General features: G+C 39.9%; 1 protein-coding gene across 1 annotated transcript in view; it reads left to right on the top strand.

Moving 5' to 3' along the window:
- The window catches only part of LOC123666551 (twitchin), a 119,457-nt gene that overhangs the window by 79,726 nt on the left and 23,949 nt on the right, over nt 1-15,782 (top strand). Inside the window, 16 exon segments of the mRNA XM_045600665.1 lie at nt 42-5,030; nt 5,493-5,660; nt 6,286-6,438; nt 6,756-6,905; nt 7,504-7,698; nt 8,083-8,287; nt 8,699-8,857; nt 9,325-9,529; nt 10,307-10,443; nt 10,699-10,908; nt 11,383-11,738; nt 12,456-12,576; nt 13,017-13,214; nt 13,484-13,603; nt 14,046-14,210; nt 15,260-15,430. Of these exon segments, the coding sequence (XP_045456621.1) occupies nt 42-5,030; nt 5,493-5,660; nt 6,286-6,438; nt 6,756-6,905; nt 7,504-7,698; nt 8,083-8,287; nt 8,699-8,857; nt 9,325-9,529; nt 10,307-10,443; nt 10,699-10,908; nt 11,383-11,738; nt 12,456-12,576; nt 13,017-13,214; nt 13,484-13,603; nt 14,046-14,210; nt 15,260-15,430 (7,702 nt within the window).

The following is a 15,782-nucleotide window of genomic DNA, read 5'->3' as shown; positions in this document are numbered from 1 at the left end:
TGATCGTAATTTACTAATTTGCCTTTAATTTACTATTACAGATTGAAGGTGACGTCACATCTGGTAAAGTGCCAGACTTAATCGAAGGTAACACATACGAATTCCGTGTACGTGCCGTCAATAAGGCGGGTAAAGGTATCCCAAGTGACGGAACTGCCCCGCATCTGGCCAGGCCAAAGAACTTGGCACCGAAGATCGATAGGAACTTCATGTTCGACATTAAAGTTAAGGTTGGACAAAACTTCGAGCTTGACGTCCCAGTCGCCGGTGAACCAACGCCAACCAAGGAATGGCTTCATGGAGACAACCTTGTACTTAACACTGACAGAATCAAGGTCATCAATGATGCGAACAATACTAAAATCAGAGTCATCGACGCCAAACGTTCTGATACTGGTACATACACTCTCAAGGCCAAGAATATCAATGGTACAGATACTGCTACAGTCAAAATATTGGTTATGGATGTCCCACTTCCGCCAGAAGGTCCATTGCGTGTGGACGATATTACGAAATCCGGTTGCACGCTTAGATGGAGGCCACCTAAAGATGACGGTGGTAGTGAGATCAGCCATTATGTTGTTGAAAAAATGGATCAAGAAAACCTTCGGTGGATTCCAGCTGGTGAAGTCCAAGGCTGTAATATTCGGATTGATCACCTCATTGAAGGTCACGATTATAACTTCAGGGTTCGTGCTGTCAACAAGCACGGTGAGTCGCAACCGCTCGTCGGTCAAGAGCCTATCACCGCAAAGGACCCTTACGGCACCCCCGACAAACCTGGAACACCAGTTGTCAAAGACTGGGACAAGGACCATATGGACCTGGAATGGGTACCACCAAAGAAGGATGGTGGCTCACCAATTACTGGATACATCATCGAGATGAAGAAGAAATATGGGCCTTGGGAACTTGCTGCTACCGTACCTGGTAACAAAACTACTGCAACAGTTCCTGGACTTCAAGAAGGTGAGGAGTACGAATTTAGGGTAATCGCTGTCAACAAGGCAGGAAATGGTGAACCATCTGATGCATCCACACCACAAGTGGCTAAAGCTAGATTCTGTGCACCTACATTTGACAAAATGCTTCTCGCTGATAAGACTGTTAAAGCAGGACAAAGAATTCAGTATGAGATCCCAGTTGAGGCATCTCCTAAACCAACAGTTGAATGGCAAATTAATGGCAAGCCTGTACACCCATCAGACAGAATTGATATTCAAGTATTGCACAATAGGGTCATTCTAGACATTCCATTCTCCGTTCGTGCTGACGGTGGCGTTTATAAATTGACCCTAAAGAACGATCTTGGAGTATGCTCAGCCAGTGCTACAGTCACTGTATTAGATAAACCTTCGAGACCTGAGAAACCTTTGGTTGTGTCGGATGTCACAAAAGATTCCTGTTCACTATCATGGAAAGTGCCATTGGATGATGGTGGATCACCAATTTTGCATTACGTCATTGAAAAAATGGATCTTTCCCGTGGAACTTGGTCTGATGCTGGTATGAGCACTTTCCTATCACACCAAGTAACTAGGCTTATTCATATGAAAGAATACCTGTTTAGAGTAAGTGCAGTCAACGCAATCGGACAATCAGAACCCTTAGAATTAGACCGTGCAATTATTGCGAAGAACGAATTTGATGAACCTTCGGCTCCTGGTAAGCCAGAGGCGACCGATTGGAGTAAGAACCATGTCGACCTTAAATGGACTCCACCTAAATCTGATGGTGGCGCTCCTATCTCTGGATATATTGTTCAAAAGAAGGAAAAGGGAAGTCCATACTGGGTTAATGCTGCCCATGTGCCACCTGGTAAAACTAATGCAACTATTCCTGACTTAGTTGAAGGTCAAGATTATGAGTTCCGTGTTATCGCTGTCAACCAGGCTGGACAGTCTGAACCAAGTGAACCATCAGACATTATTACAGCAAAGGACAGATTTGTTGCACCAAAGATTATTACACCTCTTAAAGAAATTCGTATCAAGGCTGGTCTTATCTTCCATTGTGATATCGATTTTATTGGAGAACCAATACCTGAAGTCAAATGGACTTGCGATGGTAAACCAGTCGTAACTAATGAAAGAACGACTGTTACTTCAGTCGGTCATCACACAATAGTTCACACTGTTAATTGCAAGAGATCAGATGCTGGTAAATACCACTTGTCGCTAAAGAACGATTCTGGTTCAGATGAAGGTAGCTTTGACGTAATTGTATTAGATGTACCGGGACCACCGCAACCACCGTTCGAATATGAAGAAATCACTGCTCAATCTGTAACTTTGTCGTGGAAACCACCTAAAGATAATGGTGGCAGTGAAATTACTGGTTATGTTATCGAGAAACGAGATCTTACTCATGGTGGTGGATGGGTGCCTGCCGTCACTTACGTTAATCCTAAAAACAACCACGCAACTGTGCCACGACTTTCTGAAGGCACGAAATATGAATTCAGAGTATTTGCTGAGAATTTACAAGGTCGTTCTGAACCTTTGGTTACAGACAAGCCAGTCATAGCCAAGAATCAGTACACTGCACCTGGTAAACCTGGAAAACCAGAACTCGTATCTGCGGATAAGGATCACATTAAAATTAAATGGTCTTCGCCTATTTCAAATGGTGGATCTAATATTCTTGGTTACGACGTTGAAAGAAGAGACAAGGCCACAGGCAGATGGATCAAAGTGAACAGAGAACCTGTTCGATTCAATGAGTATACTGATGACAGAGTTCAAGAAGGTCATCAATATGAATACAGAGTATCTGCCATCAACGCAGCTGGAGCTGGACAGCCTTCAGATCCATCGAACGTTATTATTGCCAAACCAATGAAAGAGAAACCGAAACTGTGGTTAGACGGTCTTATCGGTCGCAAGATTAAAGTCAGGGCTGGTGAACCGATAAACATAAACATTCCAATAACTGGTGCTCCAACACCAACTATAACGTGGACCAAGGGAACGATTCCTGTCGCGCCCTCATATAGGATATCTGCCGAAACTAAAGCTGATGAAACCAGACTTAGCATTGAAAAATCTACAAGGGAAGATGCAGGTAAATATACAATTACAGCAAGTAATGATCATGGAAAAGATTCGGCCGACATCGAAGTTATTGTCGTTGATAAGCCTGGAATGCCTAAAGGCCCATTGGTTTGCACGCCTGTTACCCATGAATCCATGAGCCTAACATGGCAGCCACCGACTGATGACGGTGGTAGTGAGATTACTGGTTACGTTGTTGAAGTAGCTGAGTTTGGTGTTAATGACTGGCGAACAGTCGCAGGGTTCTGTCCAAAATGCTCATTCACCGTCAAGAACTTGACTGAAGGTAAGAAATACGTATTTAGAGTTCGCGCTGAAAACTTATATGGCCTTTCTGAACCCTTGGAAAGCAAGCCAATTGTTGCTAAACTGCCGTTCGATCCACCAGATGCGCCAGACACACCTAAAATCACTGGCTACAGTGCCAACAGCTGCTCACTTGAATGGCAGCCACCAACAAATTGCGGTGGCAAACCTATTACTGGATACTATGTTGAGAAGAGAGAACGCGGAGGCGATTGGGTTAAGGTTAACAACTATCCTACGCCAAATACTTGCTACACGGTCCAAGACCTACGTGAGGGCAACCGCTATGAGTTCCGTGTCATTGCAGTCAATGAAGCTGGACCTGGTAAACCCAGTAAGCCTACTGAACCTATCGTTGCGCAAACTCAACGACACAAACCAAGTCCACCAGAAGCACCCAAAGCGGACAGAATTACAAAGGACTCCGTCACGTTGTCCTGGAGACCACCCAAGAGTGATGGTGGCGCTAAGATCAAGGGTTATATTATTCAGCAAAAGGGCAAGGGAGACAAAGACTGGAAAGATGTTAATGACGTACCAATACCAAATCTTGTACACACTGTACCAAAACTTAAAGAAGGCGATGTGTACCAATTCAGAGTTATTGCTGTTAATGATGTTGGACAATCTGAACCAAGCAAACCAACAGGCGATATTACGATCGCTGAACAGCCAAACAAACCTTGCATGGACCTCGGTGGTGTTCGCGATATTACAGTACGCGCTGGCGAGGACTTTTCTATTCATGTTCCGTATACCGGTTTCCCACAACCTACGGCATCTTGGTTTGCGGATGATAAATTGCTTGACGTTGAAGGAGATTCCAGAATATTCCAGAAAATCACACCAGAATCTGCGTCTCTTGTTGTTAAGAATGCAAAGAGGACAGACGGCGGACAATATCGTTTGCAGTTGCGTAACCCGTCTGGATACGACACTGCTACTATCAATGTACGCGTGCTCGACAGACCTGGAAAACCAGAGAACTTACGTGCTGATGAATTTGAGGGTGAAGCACTCACATTGTACTGGAACCCACCGAAAGATAATGGTGGTGGCGAGATCACGAACTACGTCGTTGAAAAGCGTGAAGCTCGCACGCCTAATTGGACCAAAGTTTCCGGTTACGTCACGACACCGTTCCTCCGGGTGAAGAACTTGACCGTAGGAAAGAGCTACGAATTCAGGGTGATGGCCGAGAATCAATATGGCCAATCTGAACCCGCACAGACCACAGAACCGATCAGAGCGAGACATCCATTCGATCCGCCTGGCGCACCCGGCGCGCCTCGCTCCGTCGAAACAACAGAATCCTCGATTACTGTTACTTGGACGAAGCCTCGCAATGACGGAGGATCGCCCATCACGGGCTACATTCTCGAAAAGAGGCTGATCACCGAGGACAAATGGACGAAGGCGTCCCATGCACACATTCCAGACACAACTTACAAGGTGTCAGGCCTTATTGAAAATCATGAGTATGAGTTCCGTGTGTCAGCCGTTAACGCGGCGGGTCAGGGCCCGTGGTCACAGAGCTCGGACACCATCCGCGCATGCGCACCGCCCAACGCGCCTCGCATCACTAGTGACCTCAGCCTGCGGGACATCACCGTCATCGCTGGCGAGGAAATCAAGATCACCGTGCCCTTCACTGGAAACCCGAGACCAAAGGTTAGTTAGTACTTTTGTTAAGTTTTTGTACCTATATCAATTTGTTCCAGTGAAATATCTCACAATATCTTTCGAAACGAGTTGATTTTTTCGAATAATTTTCCTTAACTGTTAACCTTACCTTTTACAAATATATTTTTTTAATATGTTAGATATAACATAAGAATTTGTAAGGGCATGTTTTACCGGCTGTGGATAAGGTTCCTGCACATAAGTTACAAATAAACTTAAACTGTAGGAGGTAGAACAGGACCTGACTCGCCTCAAATTGTAAATTACAATTTTTTGGTAAATAAAGTGGAATTCGATCGTGAAAAAGAATAATACATCCTTAACTTTTATCCTTTGGATACCGTTATCTGTCACATACTCGTAGCGTTAACGGCAATTGCTGAAACAGGCCTTAAATATTACTTTTGTCCAGACGTCTAGTTATTTTCATTAGCCGTTTTTCTTTCCCAGGTATCGTGGATAGTAAACAACGACGAAGTGTTCCCTGATCACCGCATCAGGTTCGTTACTTCTGACGTGGACACGGTCTTCCACAACTCGAGCGCCAAGCGTTCCGACACGGGCTCGTATACTGTACAGCTGATAAACAGCGAAGGATCTGACAGCGGCACATGCAGGGTAAGCTTGGAATATTTTTATTTTCTTTCAATGCTTTAAACAATGTCATCAAATTAAGACATAACAATTGTCCGATCGTCTAATTCTCCTTTAGGATTAGATTGTATCTGTATTAACTCAATTATAATTTTTTTATTTTATTTATTTATTTATTACTTTTTTCATAAATATAATCAAACACTGTTACGTAGTAAAAAAAGGAAAAAAAAACAACAGTAGAGAAATAAAATTAAACAAAAAGTAGTTACAATGATAGCATGCAAAGGCGGTCTTATTTCTTTAAGCAATCTCTTCCAGACAACCTCGGGTAAAAGGAGATTATAAGGAACAAAGTGCGCGATTGTGCAAAAGTATATAAATATAAATATAATTATAATACATAAAAACATATATACATACACATATAGAAGAATAAGATAAACATACAAAATCATGAGAATAAATAAATTTAAAAAAACATTTAAAGCGATAAATAATGTTTATTTTTTCGGTATTCATCAAATATTATAATCGTGTGTCCTAAATCAGGACTTCATAACATATCAAAAACGATTCTTTACATGATTTATTTATCAAAAAGGTCAGTATTTTATTGGTTGATTATTTATTAATCTATGATTTTCAGGTACTGGTAGTGGACAGACCATCCCCGCCAGTTGGCCCACTCGACGTATCTGATATCACACCAGATACTTGCACGTTGTCATGGAAACCACCTCTAGATGACGGCGGATCACCCATAACCAACTACATCGTTGAAAAGATGGACAATGTCGGGGTAAGTCTTATACATAAAAGTCCATTAAACTTTTTATTTCACTAAAGCGTTTTATAGCTTTTGTAGATTGAAAAGGATAATAGTTTTGGTAAGTGATTTATAAAAATAAAGCATCTTAAATATTTCATCATTTTTTATTGAGGAAGGATTCAGCCGAAAATATTTTTCTTAAAATCTGCAGCAGCCCGACTATCGAAGTAACTGAACCTTACAGAAGATCACAGCTAAATAACACTGCTCTCAGAAGTGTTACCTTTAGAGAGCGAGGCAGTCAGAGTCCCTTCAACACAATCAACTAACTTGATTTTATTTTTCAGGTATGGTCAAAGATCTCATCGTTCGTCCGTAACTGCCATTACAATGTAATGGGTCTGGAACCGAACCGCAAGTACATGTTCCGCGTGCGCGCTGAGAACCAGTACGGTGTTTCGGAACCACTGACTATGGACGACTATATCACTGCCAAGGTATTAACTCCTACTTTATTATCTTTTTAATGTCTAAAAAACTATTTTGTCCTGTATCGACTCACGAAGCTAGTAGTAATGTTTATTGTCGAAGTACTCGTAGTTGTTATCTGATCGGTCAGATTTGTTTCACACAAAATGCCTAGTTTTCGTCTCATAATTTAAAGAAAAATTAAAGAAACCTAGAAAAAGGACCTAGGCGAATATTTTTTCATAATTGCGCCTTACAACTTGTTAAGAATCGTGACTATATTCAATGATAATATAATTTTTTAATGTAACTGCCACTTATACTTAAGTATATTACTACTTTATCTATTTCTTTATCTTTGTGATTGACGACACATTTAGTTCGGATACAAAATACGTTACATTATAAGTACAAATTAAATATAAAAACCTATCACTTAGCAATATTTTTACAAAAATAGATTACAATTTTTTTTTAATACAATTGTCAATTGAACTTGAACGTGAACGTGTGGAGGCCTTTGTCCAGCAGTGGACTGTGATAGGCTAAAATGATGATGATGATGATGATGATGATGATGATGATAATGAATTGTCGATTACTAATCCAATTCATTTACCCCCATAGTTCCCATTCACGGTACCAGACCCACCGGGCGTGCCACGTGTAATAGACTGGGATGGTTCCACCGCAAATGTGGTCTGGGATAGGCCGAGATCAGACGGTGGTGCTCGCATCCAAGGATACAAGATGGAGTTCCGTGATGTACAGGATAAAGTGTGGACCAGTGCTGATTACCTGGTTAAGGACTGCAATTACCAGGTATGCAATATAACAAACATGACGTCTGATCCAAAAAAAATAACCTTTACGAAGATGTAATATATAGTATAGCCTAATGTTCCTGTTTGACGATAGAAAAGATTATTGTTGCCCTAGCTAAAATAATTTAGTGTTGTCACAAATAGACTGACTTATTATTAGCTTTTATCATTCTTATCACATTGGCATCGCACAAATAGAAGATATCTTGGTTAATTTCAACTTATAAATAACTTATAAAGAACGTAGATTTTTTTTTAATTCAAGGTGCCATACGTATCTCTTTATCGTTCTTGAATAGCTTCACTTTGCTTAAAAAAATATTTCTATAATTAGTAGTTTTAACATTACTTTCATATATCTACAATCAACAAAAAATTTTAGGCGTACAATTTGGAACCTGGCCACGAGTATGAATTCCGCGTTCGTGCTAAAAACGCTGCTGGGTTCAGCAAGTATTCGGCCAGTTCACAGCCTTTCAAGGTCAGAGGAAAAGCTGGTCCTCCATCAGCTCCGAGATCACCAAGAGTGCTTCGGGTCGGCAGGAACTACGTTGATGTATCCTGGGATCCACCAGCATCTGATGGAGGTAAGAAATTATTTGTCAAATTTAATAAATAATTAATAAACGTATAAAATAATAACAATACATATTTTTTTAGTAATAACATTTTGCTTTGTATTATCATAATCATCCTTAGATTTGATTTTAAAAAGTTGAGCAAGGAATATTTTGAATAAGCACTTGTTTTTTTTTTCTCATAAACAACTTAAAAATACGGTGCTTACGTCATTATTATCCGCAAAATTTGGAGATCATTATAGTTTTTTTTTTTTTTTTTATGAGTTTGCAATTTTTTCATAAAATAATTGCACAGACCTTCGTCTTAAAGTTAAATATCGCGCTTACATTAGTATTATCAGCAAGATTTGAAGATAATATTTTATTAACTGTAAAAACTTACAGTTAATAAAATATTATCTACTTACTTTTCCACAGGTTCTCGTGTAACAGGCTATATAATAGAGCGTCGTGAACTCAGCAGCTCAGTATGGGTCAAGTGTAACGACTACACAGTACTTGATACAACATTTACTGCTCTCAACCTTAGTGAAAAGGCTGACTTCGAGTTCAGAATCATCGCTGTTAACTCTGCTGGTTAGTTGGACATTTTGTTTTAAATTAAAAAAAAATGAACCTAGTATTTGATGCTTTAAGGAACAAACAATTTGAACATAACTTTTAATTTTGTAAACACAATTTTCTTTAACGAATAATCCACGAAGAATTTAGAGTATTTCGTCCTAAATAATTGTAATAAAATAATTCTAAAGATAATGATTTTTGAAACAGTGAAAAAGATCTTAATTTTCATTTTCATTTGTATTTGAGAAAGTTATAAATTCTATTTTTAATATAATCTTCGCCCTCTCTAAATCGATCTGCTTATAAAAAAATAAACTTCATACATTTGCCTATTACTGGTGTACTGAGAAAGTGATATCCGTATTTTGCTCTTTACTGCCCCAAAAAATGGCTATACGATCAGTCAATGATTCTAGGTCTAAAATGTGAGGCATGAATACATAACACAATGGTTCTAAAACCTAATAACACCTATCCAGGTAAATCCGAACCCTCGACCTGCACAACGCCGGTCCGTACCGGCGAGGAGGTGGGCGGCGCGAAGCCCGAGTGGCTGAAGCAAATGGCCCCAACTATGAGCGCGCCGTTGGGACGTCCTCATGTGCTCGAGTGTGTCGCGTCCGGCAGTCCCGTGCCGACCGGGCGCTGGCTCAAGAACGGCAGGGAGCTTGTTCTCGGTACCAGGTGGGTGTCTTCTGGATCCATTATTTTAGCTCGAATATCATAACTGCGTCTCCTGAAATCTGCCAGAGAGCACTAGCTTTTTGAGATGTGTTTTAAGCTCCAATTTCTTATGTCCATCCATTTGAGCTAAGAGAAGAATAACTTTGTTACGTGTATTTTTATAGTCTACAGATAGATAGATGAAGCTCTCTAAAGACGTGCATAGATCATACGGTCTTCTTAAGCAGTCATTAAAGGTAGATATATGTGTTGTACCGTCGGTACCACCCTAAGGTTGAATGCCGCTTGCAGATTCTTAAGTGATAAAGATTAGTTTCGCTTGCAGATCGATCTGACAACTTCTATTGCCGTGTTTATCTGATTATTGATAACGATTATATGTATACCCAATAGAGTTTAAATTGCCATGTATAATAATGACCTATGAATACTTATCAATTAGGTTTACGTCATTATTATATGTCTCTTTCCGTTATATCTTTTAATAACGAACTTTGTTGTAATTTTCGATGACCAGAAAACTAAATGAAAACTGGTACATCACTTTCTTGGCCGACCGTACAAGTTTTTGAGTTAATAGGATTGTGGTATTAATCATTTAGCTTAAGGACCACCTATTTAAAATTTCAGAGTGCTAATCTTGGGTCTTTGTTTTAAGTTCTACAACATTTACTTAAGTCAAATTATCCACAAATATCGGATATCTGTTCCCATACCTTAAAATAATATGCTAAATGATCGGTCACTCTAATATATTCAATCGTTTTTGTTTGACAGATTTATTGCGGAGTCTCGTGAGGGTACACTGAAATTGAACATTCTGGAAACAACCGAAGCTGACGAGGGTGACTACACATGTGAAGCTAGCAATAGTCTTGGACACATTTACTGCACTGCGCATCTTAAGATCGGAAGTAAGTACAACAAGTCATGATAATTGACACTTTACAGGTTGTTTCATGTGTTCTATATACATGGACACAATTAGACATACATTGTGCAATAAATAAAATAGTTTAAGCGAACAATAACCCAACAATATCGTTAATTTGCTATATTTTTTTTTTTGTGATATTAAGAAAACTATTGGATATTTTGTTTGCCATACAATAATTTATAAATAAATAATAAAAACACCTAATATAACAATATCATATATCACTCGTTAGGTCCTCCACGCATCACCCGTATGCCAGGTGATCTTCACTTACCAGAACACGATAACACCAAGATCAAGATCCTATACACTGGAGACCAGCCCGCAGATGTCACACTCAGCAAGGATGGCCACAAGGTCACCGAATCTCCGCATCTGAAGTACACAGTCTTCGATGATTACATTCTCATCTTTATCAAGGATATCACTAAGGATGATATGGGTAAGTGGTACATTATTTTTTTCTTTGCTGGGGGTTACTGGTGGCGTACTTAGTAATAAAATTTACATTCTATGCTAACATTGGCAAATGTCTTGATTTATTAAACCGTGAATTTAAACTATTAGACTACTTTTGAGTCACGTCGACTTTGTTCTATCAGCGAACTGCCAAGTGTGTGCAATTTAAATAACCGTTACGCTTTCCGAAATTTTCCAATTTGTTGCGCGATTTTTAAATATTTCATACCGTATAAACTTTGCACAAAGTGTTAGTAATAAAATCTTCACAAAAAAGTTTATCCAAATTGGGTGGACCCAAATTTAATTGAAAAAAAAAAACGTATTAACCGTTATTAACCGAGGTTTGCGCTCAGCAACACATTTAACTATTCATATTTATTCAAACAAATATAGAATAGTAATTAGCTTACATTGATTACTAATATGATTGACATATTTTTATTTTGTCCACCAGGAACATACAAAGTCACAATCAAGAACAACTCCGGCGAAACATCAGACACGTTCTCGGTAACCGTAACTGGTCTACCTGGACCTCCGCAAGGACCATTAGAAGCTACAGACATAACCAAATACACATGCACTTTAGCCTGGAAACCACCAACATACGACGGTGGTTTACCAGTCACCCACTATGTGGTTGAGAGGATAGACATTTCTGGTACATCTTGGATAACCATAGCATCCTCGGTTAGAGATACAAGGTTCACAGTGCATGGTCTGACTGAAGGTCAAGAGTACAACTTCAGGATACACGCTGCTAATGATAACGGAATTGGACCAGGATTGGAGGGTGTTAACCCGATTAAGGTGGGTGGATTTTTTATATTTAATTTTGCTTATTACAGTTCTCGTCCTGTTTCTTGATACTGGTTTGGGGCCACTGTACATTTATGTCAAACAACTCGATTTATCTCACTTTTTTGTGGTATAACTTTTAATTTAAAAAGATATATATATATATATTTAAAATGTTCATCATCATCATCATCATTACAGCCTATCACAGTCTACTGCTGGACATAGGCCTCCATAAGTTTACGCCAAAAATAGCGTGAACTCATGTGTTTTGCCCATAGTCACCACGCTGGGCAGGCGGGTTGGTGACCGCAGTGCTGGCTTTGTCGCACCGAAGACGCTGCTGCCCGTCTTCGGCCTGTGTATTTCAAAGCTAGCAGTTGGATGGTTATCCCGCCACAGGTCGGCTTTTTAAGTTCCAATGTGGTAGTGGAACTGTGTTATCCCTTAGTCGCCTCTTACGACACCCACGGGAAGAGAGGGGGTGGCTAAATTCTTTAGTACCGTAGCCACACAGTACGTAGTAAAATTTAAAATGTTAAGATAATGTAATATCAAATCCTACAAGTCTTTAATCTCTTCTTCTTCAGTTGAGAAAAATAGTTCAAAATATTATCCAAATCAAAATTAAAAAAAAACAGGATTGCCATAATACAGAGGTTTCTTCTCTAAAATCCAGAAAATTAGAAAATACTTTTCGATAAATATCTTGTCATTTCCCTATAACAGGCCAAAGCGCCCTTCGACCCACCATCTGCTCCAGGCGTGCCCAGTATCATCGCGGTGGGCGGACATTTCGTACACCTCGAATGGGACAAACCCGAAAATGATGGCGGAGCACGTGTACAGGGTAAGATATTGTTTAATTCCTTCTACATTTTTTGTTATTATTTTGATTTTAAGCATTGAGGTAAGGAACAGCACAGCAGCATAGAAATGTCATGCTCAAAATTTTGAGCAGTCCGTCAGAGGAAGTACCACAACCTTACAGAAGATTACAGCGAAATAGAACTGCTTTCTAGTAGTTTTGTGTTCTTGTGGTGATTAAGGTAGCAACTCCGTGAGATGGATAGGGTTGGCTACGCACTGGCAATGTTCCTGGTGTTGCTGAGATCCATATACTACGGTATCCGCTTACGATAAGGTAGACCATCCGGTCCGTTTGCCACAGTTATAGATTAAAAAAAATAGCTTTAAAAAGTCAATTGTTGACAAGTGACCATTATGGTACCCAACGATGTAATTTTATAGATTCTAGTTTCAGTAATGATATTTTTTTTCTGTTTCCAGGCTACTGGGTAGACAAACGCGAAGTTGGCTCTATGAGCTGGCAACGAGTAAACCCAACCCTGTGTGTACCGAACCAACTCAACTGCGCTAACCTGATCGAGGGTCGCCAGTACGAATTCCGTGTGATTGCTCAGAATGAGGCTGGTCTCTCACCACCTAGCACTAACAGCCAGCAAGTCAAGGTCGTTGACCCGAAGGGTAAGTTGTCTTATGAAATAAACCCTTTTAGTTTTTTTTTTTGATTCATTAAGCGTATCTTCTGTTGGCCTAAAATTGCCTGTTTCAGCATACTGATTACATTTTTAAGAACGAAAATATAATTATAAAGTGAAAGAAATATATATACCTATTACTACGTATACCGATACCTATTTATATGAACGATTTTCTCCAGGTGCAAGAATAGGACAATAACATTTTTTAACATTAACAGAACAATTTTAAACTAATCCAATAAATTATTTTAGCTGCCACACCACCGGAAATCGTGAAACCACTGAAGAATGCCAACTGCATCCAGTACCACAATGCTAAGTTCCAGTGTACCATCACTGGCTCGCCCAAACCCACGATTACGTGGTACAAAGGTAAGTTAAAATATCATAACCAATATGGAATAACCTGGTTTCATTTTATTTTTAGTGTAATAATGTCTATTCTTCGAGGCGTTTTTTTTTTTTGTAAATCTGACAAGAAATACAGCTCATTATTAATGTTTTCGATAAATCAAAATATTTTAAAATAACTTTGTATTGATTACGTCTATATAAAATCAGATTCTTGAAAAACTTTCTTTTCTGAAATTATTCTACTAATATTTATGCAGTAGTAATTTCTTTTTATTCCACCATTGCTAGGTAGTACACACACACGCACACACACACACACACACACACACACACACACACACACACACACACACACACACACACACACACACACACAGGACAGAGGAGGAAATCCTAGTGGGGACCGTTGAGTGTGAGGGTGCTATTTTATTTATTTATTTATTTATCATGACCTCTCCAGGTGCTCGTGAGATAACCAACGGCCCTCGTCATCGTATCTGGAGCGAAGGTGACAATCATTTCTTAACCGTGATGGACGTATTCGGAGAGGACGCGGACGAGTACGTGTGCCGCGCTGTTAACAAGGCGGGAGTCAAGAGCACTAGAGCTGAGCTGCTTATCATGAGTGAGTATATTACTTGGTAGGATTTGACCTAAGTATCGTGACGAACTCGTTTGACTAGCTCGTTGGCGGAACTTGTAGTGGCCCTGCTTTCTGCTCCTTATATAGAATGTTTAAAAAAACCAACGTGAAGTTTAGTAGGGTGCTACATACAAGCCAATCAATTGTCAAATTAGAGTAAAAACTACACTCCTTAATCCAATTTTCTAGTCCTAGGCCGGGATACTTAATCTGTACCTACCTCTAAACTACATTATCTTACTGTATTAATTAAAACTGCTGACAAATTGCGCTGTCTACAAAGTGGAGGTCAAAAGCACGAGACCTGAGGTGCCTATCATGAGAGATTCTTGTTATCTTCTGGATACCTGGTAGGGTGTAATATATAAGTAAACATAGTAACAAATAAGCGTGATTGTTGCCAGTTGAGAGAATGCGACATACGAGTACAAGCAAACACAATAATAATGGTAAAAACTCACGTTTGATCCAAAATTGGGTTTTTGGCTCTGAACCATAAGACTTTGTCAAATTAGTTAAAGTGAAAATCAAATTGGTAAGTTTAATGATATGTGAGTCTTGTTGGCTTCTGGGTGCGTGGTAGGTTCTGACCTGAACCTAGTGCAGACGAGCGAAAGCCACGCTTTCTTCCATTACAATTTGGTTCTAGACACTTATCCTGTTTTACTAAACTACCTTATCAAATTAATTAAAACGTTTGCCAAATTTATCATTGATACGCTTTGCAGAAGTTTTAGTCAAATTCAGCTTATGTCTAGTCTCTTCTTCTTTATGTCTAGCCGTATGATGTGTAAAAAACGAGTGTGCTTAGACCACATGACTGAAGTAAAACTTCTGAACAATAGGCCTACACTGTATCTTATACGAACGATACGGTATACGAAACGTAACTGGCTGTGAGTGAAAGAGAGAAACAAAATTTCTCTCTTGCTCCGTTCACCCTTTACGCCCAATCACTCTTTACGTAACGCTCTTGCCACGTATTCGCTAGCTTACGAAGTTTCACTTCAATAACTTATTTTTTCTTACAGCTGCACCAAAACTGAACGTACCGCCGCGATTCCGCGATACCGCCTACTTCGACAAGGGCGAGAACGTGGTAATCAAAATTCCATTCACCGGTCACCCGGTGCCTAAGATCACGTGGGTGAGGGAGGGGGAGACGATTGAGTCAGGGCACCACTACCACGTGGAGAGAAAGGGTGAGCTTAAGTTTTGTTTCTTTTATTATTTTTTTTGTATACAACTAGGTCGGCAAACAAGCGTACGGCTCACCGGATGGTCAGCGATTGCTGTAGCTTATAGACGCCCGCAACACCAGAAGCATCGCAAGCGCGTTGCCGACCCAATCCCCAATCCCCCCAGGAGCTCTGGTCACCTTACTCACCAACAGGAACACAATATTGCTTGAAAACAGTATTATTTTGCCGTGATCTTCTGTAAGCTCGAGGTACCCCGGTCGAGCTGCTCCATATTTTGAGCAGGAAATTCCTGCTGTGCCCGCTGTGCCCGCTGTGCCCGCTGTGCAGTTAAGTGACTGAGTATTTCCCCAAC

This window comes from Melitaea cinxia, chromosome 26 (assembly GCF_905220565.1).
Source record: "Melitaea cinxia chromosome 26, ilMelCinx1.1, whole genome shotgun sequence".
In the NCBI taxonomy this organism is placed as follows: domain Eukaryota; kingdom Metazoa; phylum Arthropoda; class Insecta; order Lepidoptera; family Nymphalidae; genus Melitaea; species Melitaea cinxia.
Note: the sequence above shows the minus strand (reverse complement) of the source record. Positions and strands in the feature narration are given on the sequence as shown.